At 42.5% G+C, this 25,231-nt stretch overlaps 1 protein-coding gene across 2 annotated transcripts in view; it reads left to right on the top strand.

Moving 5' to 3' along the window:
- Positions 1-24,060, top strand: part of EGFLAM (EGF like, fibronectin type III and laminin G domains) — a 68,124-nt gene extending 44,064 nt beyond the window's left edge. For both annotated transcript variants that reach the window (XM_056514281.1, XM_056514280.1), the window contains exons 13-23: positions 555-744; positions 4,171-4,296; positions 5,003-5,246; positions 9,495-9,606; positions 11,134-11,250; positions 13,404-13,584; positions 17,980-18,058; positions 18,951-19,094; positions 21,558-21,641; positions 22,680-22,783; positions 23,279-24,060. In XM_056514281.1, coding sequence (XP_056370256.1) covers positions 555-744; positions 4,171-4,296; positions 5,003-5,246; positions 9,495-9,606; positions 11,134-11,250; positions 13,404-13,584; positions 17,980-18,058; positions 18,951-19,094; positions 21,558-21,641; positions 22,680-22,783; positions 23,279-23,433 — 1,536 coding nt within the window. In that variant the 3' untranslated portion in view covers positions 23,434-24,060. The remainder of the gene's footprint in view (positions 1-554; positions 745-4,170; positions 4,297-5,002; positions 5,247-9,494; positions 9,607-11,133; positions 11,251-13,403; positions 13,585-17,979; positions 18,059-18,950; positions 19,095-21,557; positions 21,642-22,679; positions 22,784-23,278) is intronic.
- The last annotated feature ends 1,171 nt before the right edge of the window (positions 24,061-25,231 follow it).

The following is a 25,231-nucleotide window of genomic DNA, read 5'->3' as shown; positions in this document are numbered from 1 at the left end:
TGTTTCTGTAGATTCTTTGAAGAGATGGGCAGTATATTTAGCTATGGCAAAGTGAGCAGAACCCTGCTGAAGTTGTGATTTTACTGGCTTTCGCCTTTTCTTTGTTTTTTACCTTTTTTTTTTTTTTTTTTTTTTTTTTTTTTTGTGATTTCATTATTATTCAGCACTTGTTGGGTTCTGTCCAAAAGACAATATCTCATTGCTCTGTCCCTCAGGGCTTCTGGTTTAGAAGACAAACAATTTTTGGCAAAGGGGAAGGAAGAAATTGCAGCAAAAGACAGACTACACTTTCTCCTCAATACAGTGATTTTCATTCTTATTTATTGTGCTCTTGGCAGTTCATGCTATCATGACGGGATGCAGGTGAAAAAGGTTCATTTCAAATGGTGGACTGATTTGGGGAATGACTAACGGGAAGGAATTACCAATGAACAACCTACATATTCCCTGACACGGTTTCCTCATGGAGGAAAAAAATTGATTGCAAGCCACTGCGGCTTAATGAGTTCTCCTGCGTTACGTCTGTTCCACGTGGTGCTCTGCTCTCCCTGCAGGGCCAGTACAGCAAAATCACGTTCCAGACTCCCTTGTACGTGGGCGGCGCTCCCAGCGTGTACTGGCTGGTGCGGGCGGCCGGCACCAAGCGCGGCTTCCAGGGCTGCGTGCAGGCGCTGAGCATCAACGGCAGGAGCGTCGACATGCGGCCCTGGCCGCTCGGCAGGGCGCTCAGCGGCGCCGACGTGGGTGAGCTTGCTGTGGGGTCCTTGCCACTAGCCCTGCTGGAGCAAATGGAGCCAAGCTCCAGGTTTGGGAGGAGGACGGCGTGGTCTCTGTTTTTGGCCTGTTTTTCCTCTGTTTCTGTGTGCATTGCTTTTGCTGGGTCTGTAGTGAGACAGTTCATCACTCTGTGCAAGCAAGCCCTTTGTGGACGCACTTACTGTGCACAATAAATAGCAAACCCATTTTCATGAGTGAACAGTAGGATCTGTGTTGTAGATAGCGTTACAACTGCGCCAGTATTTCTGCCAGCATCTCTTCATGCCCCTGGCTGACACAGTCATGTCATCAGAAATCAATAGTGTGTATGCTGACCTAGCATTTGAAACAATACCAGCCCAACAAAATGCATTTTGCCTAAAGACATGATTGCACTGTAAGTAATGCATGGATCTCTCAGAGCCACAGCAGTCCTGTGGATGTTACAGAGGGTTTTCTGTGTTACACCCAGCCACTGCTAAAGCATATAGGCTTTCCTGTGTACCATCCTTTGTTTTGCTATCCAGAGTCAGGCTATGATTTAAAAATAGCTTGGAATAAATACTTCCAGCAGTTTTATGAAGTGCTATTATAATATTATTTTCCCTTCACAGAGTAAATGATGGAGAAGTAGGGAAGCTAATTAACTAGTCCCCTCTTATTTATTAATCCATTTCATCCATTTAATGGCCACTTGAAAAAAGGCGGGGCAACAAAAATCCTTGCTTTAATGATCTTACACAAAACAGTGTAAGAATAAATCCAAGACAGAAGGCAAGTGGTACCAGCAAGAAATAGATTCCATACCACTGACCTCTCCCTCCCATCCTTCAGCCACAAAGTCATCTTTCTTCTCTTCTGTAGCTGTGCATTTGACATCCCAAGAAGGAAATCACTTATGAGAAACTGCTTAACAATTGCTCTGTATTCTGTACATAACATGGCCAAACTTCTGTGCAATATAGGGGTAAAACAGACTGGCCCAAGAAACAGTTGCTGAAAAGAGTAAGATTTTGGAAGCAGAGCGTAATTTCACGATAGACTGAGTATCTATGAAATTTAGACAGATGAAAGCTCTGCTGTACTTGTCTAGCCTTAATCTCTCTTGCCTTTTGGGATGCAGCTAGCTTCATTCCCATCCATGAATGCTCCACATACTACTGCATTAACAATCAACATCAATGAAAATAAATTCTGTGCTCTGCCATGTGTGACTCGAAACTGGCTGATAAAGCCTTACTGTCCTTGTGTGACTGCACACATTTATGTTAAACTGTACCAGAATAGGTCATGTAAGTATAACTTTTAAAAATTGCAAGTAAACTCCTCTAGGGTTTAGGAATTACTTTTGCCAGTCAGTCCCTTGGAGTTTTTTTCTGTAGGCATAGTATATCAGGGTCACAGAACTGAGGGTAGGGAGGAGAGGGGTCCATCTACCTCTGTGCTCTCTTCTGGCTACAGCAGAGGTCCCACTGGACCCTGAGCTGAGGGACCAACAGAGGAGGCACCACTTGTGGTTTGGAGGGCATGGCAGGACCTGGCACTCCTGCTGCAGCTTCTCTCCTTCTTCATCTGCCATTGCAGCCATCACACTTGTGGTTTGCCTCTTCAGCACAGTGACTTGTGCTGGCCCAAAGGCTGTGAAAAGTAACTGGGACATTGGGAGAGAACCTGTTCTTAAATACCAAGCAGCAAAGATGGGGATTATCTTGGTTTTCTGTTTGTGTCTTCACACTTGATGCATGGAGATCCTTGTTTACATATTTTGGCTCTGTTTCCTTGCTTATAAAATGGAGCTATTGCTATCCTGTCAGTGTCATGATCATTGGTGAGTATATGAGGGTTCTGAGGGACAGATACCTGTCCTGTCTTGGTTCACTTGTGGCCATTACAGTGCAGACCAGAAGGGGAAAAGAAGCTTAGTGAACACTGGCAGTATCCTGTGGCTGGGCATGGGGCAGATGTGACTGTCCCCTTCCATGCAGCAGGTGCATATTTCCCCTCTGGGGGACTCACACGTTTTGTCTGTGCTCCTCAGGTTAGCCTGGAGTCCTATGTCACAGCTGCTGTACTCAGATTCCCCCCAAACAATGAAAATTTGGCCTGGTAGGAGGTCTGTAGGTATGCAACACAAGATAATCTGGTCTGGCAGGGAATTGTACCATCTGACCTGTGAGCTGTTACTGCTTCTGCCCTGAGAGTGTTAGAAAAGGTTGTTTTCCACTGGAGAGCAGAGGGATTGGGATGGACCAGCACATCAGCCATTTATATCTGCATATTTGTTTGCAGTTTTCTTTTTGGCTTTGGGATGGGAATTCAAACTGTAAAGCTGGTGGCTTACAAACAGGGACCTTCTCTGGAATCAGAGCACTGTGATCAGAGTACTTGCAATCAGAGTACTGTGTTTAAACAAAACAAAAAGGGCATATCCCTTTCTTGCAATACTTTTTCAAGAATTCTCTTAATCACCTCAAGTTGCAAAACAGTTCCCTAATGTTTATTATCAGAGCTGCCTCATGGAACCTTTGTCAACTCAGAGGTGATGTGCCTCAAAATAAATGTGTAATTCTTAGTTTGCCATAAAACACTAAGCCCCTCCAGATGGTGTACTTACCATTGTAACCACAAAAGTCTTACTTGGTCTTTCTTAATGTATGTAATCAGTTTGTTACCACTGACAAGCAGAGAGTTATTTGATCAGAACTAAAGGAGAAAATAAATTCTACATGAACTTCAATCAGATTTACATTTGACAATTGCATAGCCTGATTTTACAGAAACCAGTTTTAAAAAGCAAATGAGAATTTATTTGTTGTACAACAATTTCAGCTAATATCCAAAAAGAAGAAATAACCTTCTTATTATTTAAGTTGATGTGCCAGCATAGAAGAGATGCTTCTTAAAAAGCCCATATGTTGATAATATGGATCCCTTTTAGGTGGACAAGAGAGCTGACAACCTCATTTTGGCTAATAAGATTAGTTGATAGTGATTAACTCCTCCCATGGTCAGCATGGCATGAATTTACAGTGAACAAAAAAGCACTTAAGATAATTGAAATTAAACAAGGCACGGTGCTTGTAAACAATTTAGAGAAATTTGTATCTTAGGAGAAAATAGATATGAAGAAGAGCAGACAATAAGTAATCCAGGAAATGATTGAAAGTTATATCTATATTGTTTGATTGTAAGGGCTACTTTTTGCCTTATATAAGGTTTCTTTCTGGTCTGATATTAAAAAGAAAAAACCCTAATAATCAAGTTCCCCAGTCTAAATTACACACCATTTGACAAACTGGGAAAGAATCTGGGCAGAAAAGCAAATTGTGTTGGTTAGTAGCAGCAATCAACAGCCAAATAAATCTTCTATGACAAACTTCTCTGATAAATTGATGTTCTGACTCCTGTGTTTAGGTGAGTGTAGCAGTGGCATCTGTGATGAGGCAGCCTGCATCAACAGTGGCACCTGTACAGCAAGCAAAGCAGATTCTTACATTTGCCTTTGCCCCCTTGGATTTAAAGGTCGTCACTGTGAGGAAGGTGAGTGGGTGCTGGGATGCCTCTATTTCTTTAGTGTTCAATGGGTTTTCCAGTCAGAGACATGGGAGGAGATCTCATACTGTAACACTGACAGAAGAGAATACTCGTTACTTCATCTTTTTAAAGCTGCATACTGAAACCCTTCCCTTACTGCTTTGGAGCTACATCCAGTTGCTACACAATCTGTGATTCTCAAACCTCTGCTTATTTAAACTAATTTTACTTAAGCATCTTGAAGTTCCTATTCAGAAGTTAAAATAATGTACCACCCCACAGCTGCACATTAATTTTAAAAAAATACCCACCTTTCTCCTAAAACCAGTGTCAGTTGTTTATTTTGAAATGTAAAGGATGCAATGTCGATTTCCTAGTAATATCAGAGATACAAGTAGTAAAATGCATGTGGCATTATTTTCTACTCTGTAGAACTTTTCATGCCTCCACCCACTGTCTGCATGCTTATCACTTTGAAAGGGACTATTATGAATCACTAAAGAAAAGTTACACAGTGCCTTACAGTACAAATGCTTTCCCTGGAAAAGGAAGGGAGTAAGTAGTATTGGGTTAATTTATTTTGTTTTTTAATTTAGATGAAAAAAACCAGGTTGTTTTGCTAAGTATTAGCGTAAATATTTAACACAAGGAACAGAGTCAGTCCTTTATGTTTGAGCCTCAAGTGACCTGCTTGTGATTTCTGGATTTCCAGCACTCACCTTGGCCATACCTCAGTTCAACGAATCCTTAAGATCATTTGCTAGCACACCCTGGCCCTTGGAACCACAGAATTACCTTTCCTTCATGGAGTTTGAGCTGACATTTCGTCCAGATTTAGAGACTGGTGTCCTTTTGTACAGCTATGACACAGACAGCAAGGACTTCCTCTCCATTAACATGGTGTCTGGCTACGTGGAGTTCAGGTTCGACTGTGGCTCAGGAACAGCTGTTATCAGGTAAGTGGTGCTGCTTGTGTGTCCCTCCCAACCTGCCACAGTGCTGATCCAGGAGAGGGGTGGGCTGGAAAGAGCCACAGCTGATGATGAGGTGTGCAAGCCCCTAGTCTCTAGTGCCTGCTTCTAAGGAAGCACAGAAGCACTGAAATTGTGGTCAAGGGACAGGATTTTCTTCCTACATCAGTTTATGTTCCAAAGCTTTGTGCTTTGTCTTCCTGCAGGTGTTATGTTTGTGTCTGTATGGGATTGCAGTAGTTCCCTTCTTGCCCCCATGACACTGCACCATAGCCAGTTAGGGGATCTCTAAATATTTTATGCATGTACTTTGTAGCCACAGGATTTCACAATACTGGCACTTATGTGAGCATCCTGCTTTCTGGTTTCCAGTTCCAAGCAGGAGTGCCAGGCTGGAGGTGGCACAAGAAGGTACACCTCCAGGTCCCTCCACTTCCTCATAGTGCTGTGTTTTGAGTGACCTGAGGCTAGTATCCAATTTATACAACCTAAGCTGCCTAAACTATAAATATGTGGTTTAACCAAGGTTCCCAAACAGACCTTCTTCAAGGGACTTCTTGCATCCTAAAATTAATGTCTAGGAGGATAGAAGCAACAAAATTCCTCAAAAACACTGCTTTCTTTTCCCTGTGAATGTCCAGTCACTGGGCAACTGTTCCTGGACTTTCTGAAAAGGCACTGGGCTGAACAGAGGCACTCACTATCTTGGATGTGACCCAGCAGGCTGCCAGTTTGACCAGGCTGACCTGATATTTAGAAATGTTCTATATAAAGCTTATGCAAAATGTATACACTGTCTGCAAGTCTTGCATACCAATGATTGCTGTGGATGGGCATCAGGAATTTTGACTATACTGTGATTGGGGAAAGTGTACCAATTTTACACTGAATGAGGACTCAAGCAAACAAACTCATTCAGTTTTGCAGACAAAATAAGATACGAAATTTCAAGGGAGAAAATGCAAAATAATGCCTAACAATGCACAGCTGTGGAAAAACTGTTCTCAGACAGAGACAGATCCTGGAGTCATAATGGATAGTTCTGTGGGAGCAACAGCAAACTGCTTAGAGACAAATACAGAAACCTTAGTACAGTGCAGAGAATTGTTAGGAATGGAATAAGGAAGAATGCCTCTGCTGAAGCCCACAATGCACCCTGTCTTGAAAACTTGCTGCTATTCTGGTCACATAATTTCAAAAGAAATTAGCAAAATTAAAAAGGAAGAGTAGTTCTGACATCCAGGAGAGGGAATTCAACATCTTCCACAAAGCTTTTCCACAGCAGGACCTTACAGCCTGGAAGAGTTTGGTGGAAGTATGATAGAGGTTTTTAAATAATGAATGACATGGAGATTAATGAGTATTCTGTATTTTTTCAATATGCAAAAAAAAAAAAAGAGGAACCAAAGAAAAAAAATACTTTTTTCTTTGGGTTTGGTTTTTGGTTTTTTTTCAGAGGAGTACATAAATAAGTTGTGGAAACTAATTGTCACAGCAAGTTACAGATGCCAGAACTATAAATAGGTCGAAAAAATTGGACTAATTTGAAGAAAGCTCCATTGAGGGAGATCAAACACAATTGTACGGATGCAGCCTCTGACTCAGGAAATTGCTAAATGACAATTTGCCAGAAGCTGGGAGGATATGTCAAGGGAAGAATCACTTCATACTTGCCCTATTCTATTCTCTTGTTGAAAAGTGGCAGAAATAGCTAATTTTGGAGACCTTTTCTCCAACTCAGAATAGCCCTTCCTACAAAAGCCTTCAATCTTTACTGATTGCAGCCCTCTAATTCCTGTTACTGGTAACCATGAAATATTAAAGTAAAAGTTTTTTTTTTTTCAAGAATATTGTAGCACTTCACCTGTACTAAAGTTTAACTGATATGTAGGGTTATAAATTGTAGAGAGAGCCACGAGCATATGCCTGGGAGTAGAGACTCCCCCTTCCTGTTGGAAAGCAGAAGAGCAAGCTGGATGCCAGCTACTGCCTGAGCTGTAGGATGGAGGAAAAGAGTGTGGTGAGATAGCTGGGTAATGGAGACCATCAGGATTCACTGAAAATCATAAGGCTGTCCTGTTAGATCTTCTTTCTAGATAAAATGTGCAACTTCCACCCTGTCATCAGCTCTGCCAGTGATTAAATAAGACACACAGATTCACTGTTTTTTGTGCCTGCCTGGTCAATGTCCACTTAAATGTCTGTCTTAATCATGCTACTTCATGCCTACCCTTTGTCTTTAACAGTGGTATAGCTCTGGTCATCCTGATACCTCTGCCATAGGACCACCAGGCTGCTAGATATTATAATACAATCAGAACACAGCCATAATAACTTCATAATTAGGATGAAGCAAGCTTATTTGTGTATGTCAGCAGCAGCAGTAGGAGAGCTGACGCTGGTGAAGGTTGTGATTTTGTGATGTATCCCAGGATGGAAGCAGCATAGTGTGCTCTAGGGGCTCCACAGGGAGAGGGGATGCTGAGTGGGTGATCAGATGCAGAACCTGAGCACTGAAGTGTCTCAGAGGAGAACTTGTTGGGATTTCCCTGGGATTTCCTTCAGCCAAACATTCACAGGATCGAAATCTTCATGCTCTGGTATATTTTTTAAGCTTTGGTTTGCATGAGGAAAAAGTAACCCCACAGCACATGAAGAGCCAGGAGTGCTCAAACTCCAGAAGATGTTAACAAACTTGTGCTGGTTTCAAAAAGCTTGTGATCCCAAGAAAGAGCTTGCAGCTCTGAAGTGATGACTCTGCAAGGCTTAATCATCCCTGATTGTAGTTAAATCTAGCAAAGCAGGAGGGTTAGCTTGATGATGACCTAAGCAGCAGAAGAGATAATGTTTGTATTGCCACTTACTAGCCAAACATCTCTGGTTCCTTTATATTTATACATAGATTTCTGCAAGTGATTGGATTTCCTTAGCTATTGATTTACACAAGAGAGTTAAACCCTAAATGGTGCTGGAAGAAAGAGGACAAGTGACTGGCATTGTTGATGATATTTTTAATGGAGGTTTTCTGAACCAAGTGTCATTCAGAAGCATCAAGCAATATTGCCAGCATCATCAAAATAGATAAAAATGAGCTTTAAGAAAATTTGAAGGATGGAAAAAGGCATGACAGAAAGGTTTCAATACTGGAGTTGCTTGTTAAGGAAAAAAAAAAAAAAAAGAGGAAATATTATTTTCACATTTTCAAAATTATGTAAGTTTTTAAATCAGCATCTGAATCACTTTTGCCTCACTATTTCATATTACAATATTTTCTATTTCTTTTAAATTTGAAAATGTGAGGGGTTTTTTATTTTTAAATGTAACTGAAAATACAAAACATTATTTCATCCCCAGAAATTCTGGTTTTATTCACAGAAGCTAGGAAGTCTTGGGGATCTTAGATAACACAGTTCTGATTTTTCTGGCTTGGCCAGTAAATCAACACAAGTTTCCAGTCCTCCTGGAGGAAAGGCTGCAACATCTCATTTAGACATAAAATGCTTTCACCAGTGTAGTAAAATGACATTTGAAAAAAAGATACAAAGATCTATAGAACTTGTGGAAGGGAATGTGGTTTTGCCCTTCATACAGGCTGCTATTCATATTAGTTCTGTGCCAGTAAAGATTGTAAGAACTGTTTAAAAATGCTTCCTTTGAGACTGGTGAATACTTTGCACAACTGAGGTTTATTGTTCCTAGCCAAGATCTCATCACATCGTTAGGATAATTTTTTAATTACTTCCCTTTTATGTACAGCATCCGGGCTGCACGTGTGTGTGTGTGTAGATGTCAATGTAACAGGATGCACAAATAGAGCTGATAAGCCAACACAGAGTAGTCCTGTTTTAAAAGAGGTTGAGGAATGTGGGGCTAGACCAACCATTAAGTGGAATTTTGTAAAATGAGGATGTGCAGCTGAGACAAAAACTTGTTTTTACGTGTTATAAATGACTGAGCAGAAAAACTATCATGGAGGTAGCTGAAGTGTGTGCTGGTGATAGTATTTCATTTATAAATAGAACTAGAGTGTTTGCCATTTGCTCTAGAAATATGGCCTTTGCTGATGGGGCTCAGGAGATTGTTACTGCCTTATAAGGGAAGAATCACAGTGGCTGATATTTATTTTTTATTTAGAAAATCATCCCAGCGGACTTGACTTCTTTAGCATTACAGCTGATCAGAAAGGCACACACAGTGTTACATGCTGTAAAATATTTCCTTTCTCTGAAACAGGAGTGAAGAACCTGTCAGTCTGGGCCAGTGGCACGAGCTGCGCGTGTCTCGCACGGCAAAGAATGGGATCCTGCAGGTGGACAAACAGAAGCCAGTGGAAGGGATGGCAGAGGTGAGCTTGTGGCAGGCTTGTCTAGAATGCAGCTGTTGGACTGTGAAGTGATTGCATGGACTGCACAGCCTGCTCTCAAAGCTCTTACTAGCTTAAAACAGCATACACATTAGGGCCATTTCTTAAGCCCAGAGTTGGGAATTTGTGTATAAGGTCTTCCCTCTGAGGACAAGGATACCCATGATGGCAAAGATCCCACTGGAATCTTACTGTACCTGCTCCTGACATGTAACTAGGCTCATGTTTTTGAGTCTGGCTTGTATATCTTCCTGAGGTTTTTTTGTTGGTACTTGTGGTGATGAGCAACATGTGTGCTATTGCAGAGGTGTAATTTGGAGAAGTATCATGCTGAAAAGTATGTGCCCAGTCTTTTTTGCCTATTTCTGAATATTGTCCTGGAAAGGTAGCACTGAAAAGAGGTTTGTCTTCTTGCAAAAGTAATATGCATCAATCAGAGTTGATGACAGAGTTGATGGCTTTTTGTTCTTCACTCACCAAGTGATCATAGTGAGTCAAGTTTATGATAAAGTGAAATTGTGCTTGTAGCAAGCAGGATATTCACTCTAAGCAGTCAAATGCATCCACAAAGGTACATTTTCTACCTTGATAAAAGCCAAGGCTAGACCTGCTTAGAGAATGTCTTTTACCTAGTGGGGAGTGCAGGCAGAAAACCAGACTCCAGATACCATAGCAGAAAAATCCCATAGCAGAAAAATCCCATAGCAGGCTTTTTGGCAAATTGGGAAACTTTATCAAAGCTTTGACTTTTCTTTCAAAATTTAAATAAATTGAAATTCCGGTTGTCTGTCAGGAAAGAAATTGAGTGAGAAACATTTGACTGGAGCACTCAAGACTTCTTTTGATAGATGGGTTAAGGTGAACACTCCCATTTTTTTTTCTCTTAAGTGCTGCAGTGCAGTGCTTGAGGACGAGGGTGGCTGGGAGCTGCCAGCCATGAAAGCACAGAAGCTTCTGCAGGACTGGAATTGCAGTTGTTCTGTCTTTAGCTGTTAAATGTCTTTCAGTTTACTCCAGGACCCTGAATATTCCCATCAGGTATTCTGAGCAACTGCTTCTGGTAATTTGTGCAAATTCAATGATTCTTTCATTTAGTCCCAAAATTACAGTAGGTTATCTCTTAAATGCTGGAAATACTGAGTGAGTCTTTTTTGCATGAACTTTGCACTGACTTTAGCTTTAGGAAACTAATTCTGGTAATAAATTTACATCAGTGTACATCAAGTCTTTGCAAATAAAGCTAGATGTGAAGTCAGAAAACATGATGAGTTAGTTTTATTTCTTTCTTCCTTCAGTGTTGCCATTTTGAAACACTTTAGATTTTTCAGCTGCTTCTGACTGGAATCCATCAAGAGTATCCTACAATGGCTTTCGTGATTGTACAAAGAAGAGACATTGAAATGAGCTATAACATCTAATGTAGGGCTATCACAAATCATGTAGGCTAATCTGAAGATACAAACATGGTTCCTGCTACTCTAATAAAATGTTACTTTATGTTTCTTTCAGGGGGCTTTCACACAGATAAAATGCAGCTCTGAAATATTTATTGGTGGAGTCCCTAATTATGATGACGTGAAGAAGAACTCTGGGATCCTCAGACCCTTCAGTGGGAGCATCCAGAAGGTGTGTGCCCGGAGAAACACACTGTGGGCATTTATTTCCATCACATCCAGTGCCTGCTTTTTGTGCAAATCTGCCATTATTCGACTGGCAATATTCCAAATAACCAAGGATTTCACAGTGAAAAGTCCGCCTAGTGCATTCCTACACCACCATGGAGATACACACCATACTGCTTTCCCTTCTTACAGTCTTATATGGGGCACATGAATGGAGGGGATGTTTTCCATTGTTGGCAGACAGTAGGGATGGTGTTCCCATGTGGTCAGCTGAGCATGAGTGCAGTTCATACCAGGCCTAGTAAATAATCAAATGAAAGCACAGACTGAACCAACATTTTTCTTTCTAAACATACGTCAGATAATGTGGATAAAGTTGGAAGACTGGCCCTGAATCCTCACATTTTTAGAGGAGTGAATTAATGCATCAGACTAGTGCAAAGAAATAACACATAAAACCAAATTTTTAATAATACTTTTTATTAGAAGTTTTTAAAAACTCTATAATTAACAACTGCTCCAGGACAGAACAGTAATTGTAGTTCAGTGTAAATTATTTCATCACTTGGACTGACATTTTTTACTGTTTCTGTCAGTTATCCAGCAGAAAACATGAAGTCCAGGAAAACTGGAGTAGTGAGTAATAGTAATGGGAACAGGTCAGACACCTGAGCATCATTGGGAAGGTAGAATTCATTAAACACAGTGCATTTTGGGGTGCAAGATAGAGAGCTTAGGAGAAATTAACACGGGTTACAATTATAAGGTGAGGGTTTGTACGCAAGAGTAAAGGCACTGATAAGAATTGGGAAATGAGGAGTGTGAGTCCTTATCTCCATGATGTACTAAGGAAGGTGGATTTGTGTTCTCAGAGGCATGAATGGGATGTCAAGGAAAAGCACTGCCTGCCTTTTGGGCACTGGGAATGTTTAGTTGCTTGCTTTACACATAGTAGGATTTTGGAGAACTGTACAGAAATAGAGCTGCAAACATCACCAAGTACTGGAAAATACGCAGTGTATAGAAAGACCTAAAACCACAATAAGTTTAGTTTAGTCAGATAAGGCTGAGAAGCGACTTTATAGTGCTCTTCTTGTTCCTGGATGGGGATGAAATTTCTTTGGATACATTGGGCTGGAATTATGCAGAAAAAGACATTATGAGAAACAAGGGCTAGAAACTGAATAGAAGTTTAAAACCTGAAACAAAATACATGTTTTTATGAGTGGAGGATGGTTACCTTTGGAACAATGTAGTCAAAATTTAGAAAGAAGCTGAAAACATAAAGAAGTCTTCTCTGGTTCATTACATGAAAGGACTGGATATTTTTTCTGCTGTTAGAGTTGTGTAGTGCTTGATACACCCTCTTCTGTGGGTAGGATCCCTTAAGGTGCATTGTCCAAGTTGTGCAGGAGCCACAACAGCTATTGCCTTTCTCTTTTCTGGCCTTAAAATCTATTGTTTGTTAGGATGTACTTATTTTGATGCAGCTGAGATCAGATGTTGTGCCCACATGCAATCTCTCTTGCTGAGATGTCAGCTGAGATTATACAAATGTTGGTTTATTTTGGAGAACATATGCTGCTGACATATTGGAAAAATCCCAGCATTTAGCAGTTCTCTTCCATTTATATACAAACAGTTTTGTGAAGTCATTATTTATGTTTTTCATTCATATTAACTCTGGCTTCTTTCAGGCAAGAGGAGATACTAGAAAGCAATAGAAAATGTGGAAAACAAGCTGTTCTGCTTAATATTTCTGTTGTCAACACTCATCTCCTGGGGGTTTTTCTGATCTCAGAAATGCTTTTCCTCAGCCTAATTTTACCATCCCAGCTCATGGTTTGGCTGCAAAGCATTGCACCAGTGTCCAGGCACAGGCCTGGTAAATTCCACACAGCTTCACCCCTTGCAGGGGTTGCCTAAGGCATTCACAAGACACAGAAGAGATTAATCTCCAGTGGATCAGGGGGAGCAAAAGTGTGAGCTGGAGCTCTGCAACTGGAAAACACACAAGACTAGGGTTTGGGCCAAGTTTTGAGAGTTACATTTCTCTGAAGTCTATCAGAGGAATCTTCTAACTAGCAGCAGGATACTATGAATTCGGAAGTTTTTACAATGTGTTTTTACTTTTTTATTTTTTTTTTTAACACACAGATTATCTTGAATGACCGGACAATTGATGTGAAACAGGATTTCACTTTTGGAATCAACCTAGCAAATGCTGCCCACCCCTGTGTGACCTCACCATGTGCAAATGGAGGCACCTGTGTTCCCAAGAAGGAGAGCTATGAATGTGACTGTCCCCTGGGATTCGATGGGCAGCATTGCCAAAAAGGTAACAATGGCTGGATATCACGCCAGGGATCCTGAGCTGATTGCAAAAATAAGGAAGATTTAGCATCTACAACTGCTGCTGTACACATGCCTTTAAGTAGAAGCCTCAGAGGCCAGAGCTCCCCCCTCATCTGTGCCACTTTCCACGTACCTACAGAAGAATTTGTTTTGTTGTTTAGGAATGTGGTAACTGCTATCCCAGCACGGGGCTAGGATCCACAGATGCCAACCTGGTATCTGGTTGCTTGTGGTGAACAACACTGAGCAGTAACACTTCATACAGATCCCTAATTGTGCAGTGCTGTGCAAAGGGGGAATTCCTGCCAGGGTCCTCCAGCCAGCAGTTATGTTACATACAGAAGCATGAGCACGGATAACCCTTGTAATTTTATCCTCCATACAGCTGGCAGCAAACTCACATAGAAAGGTCTGCTCCTGTTTTAGACACTGACTGTTCTGATGGAGATTTCACCATCTGCAGAGATCCTGCCTTGGTGGGACGAAGGAGACCACCAAGAAAAGAAACTAATCCACATCCACGTTGCTCTCTTTTCTTTAGAGCCACTGTAATAGTTCAAAGTTCAGACTCAGGAAAGGGATGAGATTGCAAGAAAAGTGCTTAAAAAGTGTGCTTCGGGTTATTCCACTAGATGGAGTAGTTTAGCTTCTGTCAAGCTTGATCTTAAAAAATTCATGAGGGAAGGTTTAAGGTTTTGTAATGTATCAGTAAACTCGATTCAAAAGAACTGGCTGACATTATTGTCTTCACCCACTGCTTCATTGCTCACAATCATAAACTTCAAAGTTAAATGTAGTGGTTTTGGTTAAATTGTGATGAATAGATTGGCCTTTTCTTCAAAACAGACAACATCGTAGAACAAAAGCATTATGTTAACATGCAATGCAACAAACCCCTTTGTTCATGTTGTTGTGGTCTAACCAACAGCCCAAACAACGTCATTTACCTGGCTTTTTTGTAGGGAGGCAGGAGAATTGGGATTTTGAGTTTCTAGGTATGTGCAGGGTGCTAAATCCCTGACTTCAGGATGGGATCTGCAGCTGTACTGACACATCTCCAGGGGCACCCAGTCAAGGGAATGCTTTGCAGCCTGGTGTGTGGATGCCTGCCCTTGTGGGGCTGCAGCTCCTCAGCCCTGCTCAGCTCCTGCCTGTGCTGAGCCCAGGGAGCAGAGTCTGAGCTCATGGTGCCAGCAGTGGTGCCACTTGGCTGGTGTGTCCTCCCTGTCATCACCTCAGTGGGTGTCCAGGCTTTCAAAGGCAGTCTGAATCACCTTTTGCCTATGACTTAGCCAGATCCTGGGTGCTGCTTCCTATGTGAATCCAATCTATATTAATTTTTAAGATTGCCCAAGAGCATGAACCACCAGGCTTCTGTGCATCCTACCTGTGGCTCCTGTTCAGGTGCAACTCAAACTCCCTGTATTTGTGCAGCCTCAGATGCCACCCAAAATTGAAGGGTTTTCTGATAGATGTCCAGAGAGCAGAGAGGTTGCTCTGAACCTCAATCCATGACAGCCTTGATGAGAAACAGATTCCTCAATATAATCCTTACCTGTGTCTGTCTTGGGGTGTAGACATGGTTAAGGTGAGATGCTTGTCTGTGTCCACCTGTTTCACACCAGGGTTTTGGTTAGTGCACTCAGAAGGTGAGATGAAACTGCTCTCTCCATCCTTCTTGGTGGTAGGCTGCTGTAAAAACCCTAAAAAGCAAAGTGCTTGTGAGGACTGCCCCTCATTCTTCAAAATTAAACGCACCACTTAAAAACTCAAGTAATGCTGGTATGAGGTATAAGAGACATTGATTTATATTGTAATGGATCATCAACTGAAGATTCAATAGAGTTTTTTCTGGTATTGTGAGGTTTTATATCTTCTGTCCAAGCTTGGAGAATGCTAAAGGTGTTTTTATACTTTAACTGTAAGATGGAATAAAACAGTAAACTCTTGTTTTCCCTTGTCTAGAGCAGATCTCTGGGTAAAAACCTGGTGAGTCACTTGCATTTGAGAAGCAGGGCTAGCAGAGGGATTTGCTGCTGGTCCCACCTGTCTGTCCCTTTGTGTGTTTTGAGCAGACAAATGCAGATATTTGGAGCAAACCAATAATGAAAACAGTGCTACCTTCACAGGTGGTTGTAGTCACTTGCACAAGTGGTAGGTGGGAGATAACACATTTGCAGAAACTTTGGCATGAAATTGGACTAAAGGAGACTTTAATGTTTTAGAATAATAAACTCAGAATGTTCTTGTTTTGTTTTGTGCTGACTCACTGCAGAGTGTGGAAGTTACTGCCTAAACAGTAAGTACTGCAAATTATGTGAAAATTGCTCTGTCATTGTGTGTTTGTCTGAATGCTGAGTTTCCATTAAGCTTGGCAAGTTTCTGTCATTTAGCAAAAATATTTTCTAAGGTTATATAGTACTTCCTTAAACATCATGTTGTTGGTATTTCAAACTGCATCCAAAGCACTTGCCAAGCTCAGAACAGTGGCTGTAGAGCTGGTCCCTGTATTTGCAGAGCAGAGGGGTCAGGCAGCTGGCTGAGGGTTTTGTGGTGTGACTTTAGTTGCCCTGCAGTCCAGAGCTCACTCCTGCTTGTCCTGAGAGCTTTGGTGCTTGTCTGCTGAATCCTGATGAGCAAAGAATGGAGGTGTTTAGTCCTAGAGCTCCTTTCTGGTCCTGCTCCCTTCCAGCTGCAAAGATCCTGGCTGCATCAAGGGTACTGCTAAAATTTGCTTGGTTTTCTGCACTCAGATTCAGTGAAACAAATAAAAGCAAGCAGAGGTAAATGGCCATTAAGCTCTCTAGAGGAAATCAGAGCACTCTGGCACAGGCAAGTGTGCTCATGACAAGGGCACCTTCCCCTGCTGAAGGCAGGAGCAGTGGGGCTCTATGCAGGATGTGATGGGGGAACAAGGGCTCCTTTCATGCTCTGCTGCCATCAGAGGCTGTCCAGTGCAGGAAGTGTCAGACCTGCAGAAGAATATTTGGCCAGTGTAACACAACTTTTGCAATCTTTCAATGATGTTGGCAGACTGCAGGCTGGACATGGCCTGTGGTGGTTTCTTTAGACACATTAGGCAGCTTTCCTGATTTCACTGTGGATGAAAACAGTAATTTGTCACTATCTAAAATTCTCAGTCTAGGCACCTTGGAGACGAATTTCTTACTGCTGTTGCTGGCTGCCAGACTGCACCAATTGTTGCATATCTGTGTTACAGTGAGCTCCAAAAGCCCAGCCAGACCCTGTGTTGTGTAAAGAAAGCAAGCATCCTTGCCCTGGAAAGCTTGAAATTTATACAGAAGGGATTTTCTCTGGGTTGGAGGGATTATTCCTCAGTAAGAAAATAGGATGAAGGCATCTATTTTAAGTAATTTATACAACTGGCTTGTATTAATGCAGCAGTCAATTATGGGAGATCAGCAACAAACTGAAGGATGTTCACTCAACAAAAGAATCTCTTTGGGCTGGTCCTCACAGCCTAGTGAAGGGTCTGTATATCAGGGATGTTCCATGGTTTATGTCACACAGCTGAGTTATTTTCCCAAAATCTTCTTTGTGGACAGCACTGCACCATCTCCAGGTCTGGCTGCAATATTTGCCACCATCCCATACACCATAGGGGTACCTGGGGCTGTCCCTAGAGAAATGCCACATGGGAGACACAGAAAACAGACCCAAGGCTGTGCTGCAGTGTTGGATACACCAGCATCTGCCATGCAGCCTTTAGCAAAGTCCCAGCTGTTTCCCAAAGTGACCTGGGACTCTGGGCTCTGTACCTCCTCCCTGGACATAGCCTGGCCCCACGCTGCACCCCAGGGGTGGGCTCAGAGCAGGCAGCAGCCACTCTGTGAGATGCACTCCAAGAGGAAACAGGGAGCTCACAGGTTGTCTGTGCTGCCTCTCAGCCTCCCTTTGCAGGCGAGGTCCCCAATGTGCTCTGCATGTGGTGCTCTGTAAGCAGCTGGGGAGGAGTTTTTTGGTCTATAAACAAAGGTGGTTGATGCATGAGCTTTGGCACGAGGGAGCGTTGGAGCACATGGAGAATCACGGAATGTGGAAACGGGGGTAAAGAGAAAACGCGCAATGTTTTCCCAATGCTTTGTAATTTTCTGCACTAACATTTGTGGTGGAGCAATATGCTAAGCTCCTGACATGGAGGCTGTAAGAAGAGGGACTGTCAGCCATTTAAACTCCCTTAACTACTGCCCCTGCATTTAGGAAAAATCTGGCAGCACTTGTTTGCAAAGCTGTGTGGGTTCAGCAGGTACCTGCCACTGCAGGAGTAAATCAATAGAAGAGTCTTGTCTCTTTATTACCTCCCATTTCCAAGTCAGCCATCTGACACTCATCTTCATTTTTTGTATTTGCTTCTCAGCCATTACAGAAGCAATTGAAATACCACAATTTATTGGTCGCAGTTACCTCACATATGACAATCCAGATATCCTGAAAAGGTAATGTATCTTCTGTTTCTTAAATGTTATAATGTTAGGAGCCTTTTGTGGGAGAGTGTAGTACATTTACATGTTTATGCTGGATTTATAATATTTCTAACTCTATTTCTGCCATATTTTTAAATTTCAGGGAAAAAGACATTTTAAATGCATGTCCTTGTGGCTTAGTTTGTTACATTTGAGCATCTTGCAGCCTGTCAAGAAATAGCACCTGTATATCTGGCATGGAGAGGGACTGGTTCTTCCCTGAGGGCAAAGAACAGACATACAGAGCCTGTGTCTCAAAAGAGACTAAAGGACCTTAACTCCTTTTCAACTCTTGCTTTAGCCTTACATTTAGATCCTCAAAGTTTCTTTTTTGGCTCTGTACCCTTGAAAATCCCCACATTCCAGCAAATGTTGGCTTGTTTCAACAAATTCCTCAATCTAGCTTTATTTATTTTATTAGCCACTGAGCAGAGAAAGGTTCACCAGGGTCCTCACCTGCATTTGGTGCCTCTCACTTACTGAGACTTTCTGATTTTTTCTTTTTTCTTATGCCTCTTCTACTGAGGGCATCACACCTACTGGGCATTCTCAAAACCTGCTTTTTGGGCTGGATTTCACACTAGGCTAGAGGAGAAAAAGGATTTTCTCTTATTTATGTAGAATAACCTAGCAGCTATTGTGTTTGGGATCCTGGAGAGATGAGTTAAATTAACCTACTCTGAAATTATGGAAATGGGGATGTGAGCAAAATCCTTCACAAGTCAGCATGTAAATGGGTTGCAGGACAGTAAGCCACCAGGCCAGCAGAGAATAAATACTGCATCATCTTTTATGGTTTTTTTTTTTAAAGAAGACTGGCACAATTTAGTATTTTACTTTTATTTTATTCTTCTACATTGCACAGGGTATCAGGAACAAGAACAAATGTGTTCATGAGGTTTAAAACTACAATGAAGGAAGGCCTTTTGATGTGGAGGGGAAACAGTCCCATGCGACCTAACAGTGATTTCATCTCTCTAGGCCTTCAGGAGGGAGCATTAATATTCAGGTAAACTTCCTCTCCTTGTTTGTGTAGCACACAGGGCTCAAAGGAGTTGCTACAACACATACAGTGCACTTGTCCCTTGGCACAGTGTGAGACATCTCATCCTCAAAGTTTTGTTCAGTGATGGGTCCTGTTTGCTGTCTGGGAAAGGGTGTAAGTTGAAGAGGTAATGTGCTGCATCACTCCTCCTTCCCAGTTTTTCAAACATCAGGGCTTTATTCTGATGTTCTGAAAGGTTTCTTATGGGGGGATGAATACTGTTGGTAAGCCCCCCACGTGCCTCTTAAATCAATCTCAGCTGGGCAGAGCAGGGTGGGGCTGGCAGGGATTGAGGACAGGCTTTGGTGGTGCCAGTGCTCACTGGGGGCTCACTCTTTGACAGGCAGTGGGAGCAGGTCTTCCACCCCCTCAAACCCCCAGATATCCAGCCCTGTGACACACACACCTTGTTTCTGCCACCATCCATAGAGTCTCTTAATTAAGCAATAACTCCACTGTGAAAATGGTGAAATTGGGGAGTATTGGGAAATGGTGGGGTCTTGCTCCAGAATCTCTTTCTCCCTTGCAGACACTCAGGCAGACCCTGTACAAGTTGTTGTGTGCTTTTTTGTGTGTTTTGAAAGCTTGTGTTTCTTCACGGTGCTCCTTTAGGTTGTGTAAGGCAAATACTGAAAAAACAAACTACAGATGCCATCACTATTGTGGAATCTTGTGAGACACTATCAATCATGTGCCAGAGAGTTTATTATTTAAGCTAATTTTTTTTTTACTCTACTTAACTGGCTGTTCTTTGCTACCATGGATGTATAGACAAGTTGCACATTTCTACTTAAATTATTTTCTTGTAAGCCTTTTTATAAATGTGATTTATCAGTGGCTAACTTGGCAAAAACTCTTGGTTTCCTCCTTAATTTATAAACAAGGAGCTGACTCTGAGGAAGTGGTGCATTTTTTAAATGTCTTTGGGAGGACTGACTTTCTAGGATGCATGGTAGTAAGGGGCCACTCTATTCTGTTTCCAAAGCACAGTGCAATTTTTATTAGGTCGTTGCTCTTCCCCAGAGATGAAGATAGTCAAAGGCTTTAGACCAAACCAGCTGAATTTTACTGAAATATTTGTACCTTCCACATTCATTTAGGAAGGTGAAAAATTAAGCTACCAAAATAAAGCTCTTATAAGCAATCACTGCTTATTGGAGGGGAGCATCAAAGAAGATAGTGAAAGGACAAATGCAGAAAAAATAATCATTCTGAAAGGTTGATCCTTATGCTAGATTTTCACCTTTTGAGAGGTGAAGTCAAGAGATTATCAGGGCTGTGAACTGAATTTTTATTCAGCCCAAGTTTAGATGTCTATGTTCTGATCCAATTTGAAATCCAAAGCACAATTTTACTTGCCCATTTTCTATGGCCTGACTCCCTGTACAGTGTACCTACTGCTGTAAATTCTTTTTGTTGCTCCCTGCGTCTGTCAAAGGTAATTTCACTGTTGTAGGGGGATAGCTGTTGTAGAGGAATCTCATTTCTATTATCAAAGGTCTGACATTTTGATGCAGTCCTGAACACCCAAATCCTCTTGTTGTTTTTTGCCTAGGCTGGTATCTACATCCTGGGTAGTGCTTGCCTGAGGCTCATTTAAATCCCTGGAGAGGAAACAGATTTAGGGTAACTAATCTGTTCTGGGCAGCTCACAGTTTAATGTGCTGTTCTTGAGAACCTCACCCTGGCCATGAGTTCATTCCATGTTCAGTCTCTTTTGAAGGGACAGTGATGTTGGCTTTAATCTCTCCTGCTTGGTGCAGGCTGAAGTCCAGCAGCAGCTACTTCATCCTGAGCACTCAATACCTCACTGTGCTGTAGCAGTTACTTCTCTTTTGTTAAGGTTGGCCCAAGATTCAGGGACCCAGAAATTAAGATGCCTGAAGTGTAAACATGATAGGGACATTATATCTGCTGAGTAATTTTAGTAGAAGCAAACACAAAGAAATAAGTAGAGTGGCAGCTGAAGCAGCTGCATTTATTAGACTTCATTCTTTTCTAACATCACAGTTCTCAACCTTCTCTTTTTTTCAGATGATTTGTAGATCTATTTTAGATCACACACTTATTTGCTCTTGTAAAAATTTATTAACCATGTTTGCAACTTCCCACTGCTGTCTCTCATTAGGCCAAAGGTCTGTAGATCACTGACCTTCCTAACCCCCTGCTTTGGGGGAGAATGGCCATGCAGAGACTCTCTTCTTGCTCCCATGGGAAGGTGGTGATGGCACCCATTCTGACTCAGGGAGTTTTGCCTGCTTCCCCCTGAGACTGACTGTGAGATAAGAGCACTGCTGCTGGGACTCCAAAGGACTCCACGGGCTGCCCCAAAATCCGAGCCAAAGGGGAGTAAGGATGCCTGAGCAGCTTGGCAGGCGGCCAGTCCTTTCAAGGAAGACAGTAACATTTCAATCTTTTTAATTGCAGCTACAATCTGGGCAGTGGCATTGCTTCCATCACGGTGAACGGCTCTTTCAGCGACGGCCGGTGGCACAGAGTCAAAGCTGTTCGGTAAGTGGCCAGGCTGCAGCTGGAGCCACTTGGGAGCCACCCTGCCTTTAAAGGTGCTGTTTGGCCTGTCTGGGTGCAGGTGGGGTGCGGAAGACTCCACGTCACACGTGGCTTGGGAGCGGAGCTGTTAGCTTGGCTGTTTCAGGATGATGAACACAAAGATTGCTGTGTTTGAGGTGGCACAGCTCGAGGCAGCCTGCCAGAGCCATGCTGGGCTATTCTGGGGGCTGTGACTGACATTAAACCCGTACCATTTCGGTTAAGAGTATTTTTCTTTAATGTCTGCATTTCAAAATTCCCTGGTGAGCATTTTGCGGGCTGGCACAAGCACTGGAGCACAGACAGTGTAAACCTAGTTCTTCTATTTGGGGGAGGTGTAGACATCTTGGAGTGTATATATAACTCATATTTATAACTGATTACCTCATGGGAGGCAACTGTGTCCAGCAGGGAAAGCATACATCCCTCTCTTTGTGAGAGGTTGATTCCCTGGAAATCACAGTCTGACATTTGGCCAACTTGTTACCAAATTACATGGGAATAGGATCCCATCAAGTAGCTTTTCTGTCAATACTGTTATTGAACATACATAAAATGGCTCTATTGAGAAATCAAACTGCCTGTGAGTAAGCTTTACCATAGCTTTTCATTTTCTTCCTTGCTGTTGAAGCTTCTGCTGTTAACTTTTAATATTACATTTGGTTTTTAACAATAGGTCAGAATGTGTCCATCCCCCCACCTCTCCCCCACCGGTCCAATTTGATTATTTTTCAGCCCTTTCTGCTCTGCAAATGTGTCCTGCACACTTTGCAGGTATTTGACATCGATTAAAAAATTCTAAAACCTGAAAAACCTGGAATGCCATAGTACATAGTCTGTGGGGACTTCCAGTTCCAAGCCTCCAGCATGAACCCTGCTAAGCTCTAAGTTGAACCCTGCTAAGTTGCCTAGGTTTCCTGGTGAGTGGAAGATGCTGCTGCTCCTCCTCCCATCCAACTGTAGGCTGGATGAACAAGAGTGATTTGCTTTTCATTCCAGGGATGGACAGTCTGGCAAGGTAACTGTGGACGATTATGGTGCCAGGACCGGTAAATCCCCTGGGAAGATGAGGCAGTTAAATATCAATGGAGATCTCTACGTAGGTGAGTGCTAATTACTCACATTTAGGACGAAGATGAAAGGTCAGCTGCAAGGCAGGGCTTTGCAGCTCTGTCCAGCTCCTGGTGGAGGTGTCACACAGCAGTCTCTAGTCCGCCACAGCCTGTTTTTTTGTGAGGAGACCTCCCTGAGTGGGATGGGGAAACGGGTATAAGGGACAAACACTATGGGAAGCACTGTGGTACTCCTGGCAGGTACGTAGAGAAACAGCAAGATGCAGCTGGAAACCCCACACCTGGGCACAACCTTATTCAGCTCTTACAATTTCTGCAATAAATAATTAGCATCCTAGTTCATTACCTCCTGCTTATCCCCTCTGTACTTTAAAGTGTGTGAAATCATTATTTAGAACAACACAGAGCAAGCTATAAACTGAAATTCCCTGCTGAGGTGCACTGGGACTGGCACTGCTGTCTGTGCAGCCTGCCAGGCAGGAGCAGGTGCCCGTGTGGGTGAAGTTTCTCGGCTCCTTTCCGCAGGTGGCATGAAGGAAATCGCCCTGCACACCAACCGGCAGTACCTGCGGGGGCTGGTGGGCTGCATCTCCCACCTCACGCTCTCTACTGACTACCACATCTCGCTGGTGGAGGATGCTGCCAACGGGAAGAACATCAACACGTGTGGGACCAAGTGACAAGAGAGGGATCCCGGCGCTGAGGACCCGGCGTGCGCCTGTGTGTGCGGCTGAGCGAGCGCTGGCAGGCGCAGTCCTCTACAGCCGGACACGTTTGCCATCTGGGAAGGGGACAAAGCCAAAGGGAAACCCAAGAACAACAAAAAAAGAGAACATTTCCCCCTCTCGTTCCCTCTCCTTCCCTGTCCTTTCCTGTCCAAATGAAATCCAGCATTTTGTTTATGAACCGTGCCCTCTACCCCTTAAGTGTTTAGTGAACGCTGAAGGTTCAGTGCAAACGGCAAAGTGTGATGTTACCAGTAGCTCAGTGACTGTGTTTTGTGATCCTTAGGTTATCTTTTGTAGTATCAGAGAAAGCAATCTTGAAACACCTGCAATTATCCCACCCTGCAGTGATACAGTGACTGTGCTGTTCAACAAATACACCATCGGGCAGCATATTTCTGCATCCACATGTAGGTCCTGGAGCAAGCAGTTCTCCTTACCACTCTCTGATTTAGCTAAATTATGTTTCATCCTGTGTAACAGGATAACAGTTACAATTACTGGTTTCAAAATATTGTTGTTTGTTAAGGATGAAAGTTCTTACAAGTCTACTTTTTTATTACAAGCAACAAAAACAATGAACCAATTTTGTAGAAGTAATTTTATACTTGTCTATTTTTTATAGCAGCAGCAGACCTGCTTACATGGCATCACTTTTAACATCTACATGTACTATACAATTAGCTCTTTGCACACTTTCCTAAAAATAGAAAAGTGACCTGTGGCTTAATGTCTGTATTATACAGTTTTAATGGGGATATTTGTGAGTTATGACCAGTTTTACATTTGACTCTTTTTGTTCTGTAAATTTTGACAGTTTAAAATTGTACATGATGAAGCTTTCCTGTCTTAAACAGATTAAAAGATTAGGAAAAAAAAAAAGAGCAAATACTTGCTACTGTGGTATTACATATATATATTTTTTTTTTATTATTATTATTATTTTAAATTTTTTTTTTTTTTTTTTTAAGAAAAATGAGAAAAGAGATTGCAAGAGACCTTGGTAGGTCACAGTCCTCTTAAAACGTTAACATTTTCTAGGCACTGGACCAGCACTTATGCAACCTTGATTGCCAAAGTATAATTAAAGCAGGCAAATAGAGTGCTGTGGAGACACTGAGAGAGTGGTCCAGAATTTCATAACTTGGAGATTTTTCTTCCTTAATTCTTTATTCGAAGTGGATGAGTGAGCCTTTGAAGGGGTTGGGGGAGGAAGACAGACCAGCCACGCAGCAGGGCACCCCGCAGCCTGGCACATGCCAGTGGTGGGGGAAACACAAACTTCCTCAGGGGCACAGGCTCATCTGAATGCCCGTGAGCTGAAAGGACCTGAAGCAATGTCGCATTTTTACTGTGCTCAGAGTGCTTCGGGCTCCCTGAGAGCTCACACACATTCCCTAGATTCATCCCACCTGCAGCAAATCTAGATAATGGTTCAGGCAAATACCTGCCGAGAACGCCTCAGCTCCTGTCCTGCATGCTGAAGGGACGCCCTGATCTCCTAGGTGAAGGATCTTGTGCTCCTTGTAGGTAAGGTAGCAGTGGTCAAAAACAAATGTAGGTACTTGTTGAAAGAGAAAGTAAAAGAAAAATACATGGTGGTGCCATTGTGTGATGTGCACCTGTGCTCCACCCCCTGTTCGAATGATACTTCAGAAAAAAACGTCTGTGGAAGACACGGGCAGCTTGCAGAGGAGCTGGAGACACTCGTGGCTCTCCTCCCAGGAGAAGCAAAGTTTTGTTTGGCTTGGGG

This window comes from Oenanthe melanoleuca, chromosome Z (genome assembly GCF_029582105.1).
Source record: "Oenanthe melanoleuca isolate GR-GAL-2019-014 chromosome Z, OMel1.0, whole genome shotgun sequence".
NCBI lineage: Eukaryota > Metazoa > Chordata > Aves > Passeriformes > Muscicapidae > Oenanthe > Oenanthe melanoleuca.
The sequence above is the reverse complement of the archived record's forward strand: the minus strand, read 5'-3'. Positions and strand labels throughout refer to the sequence as shown.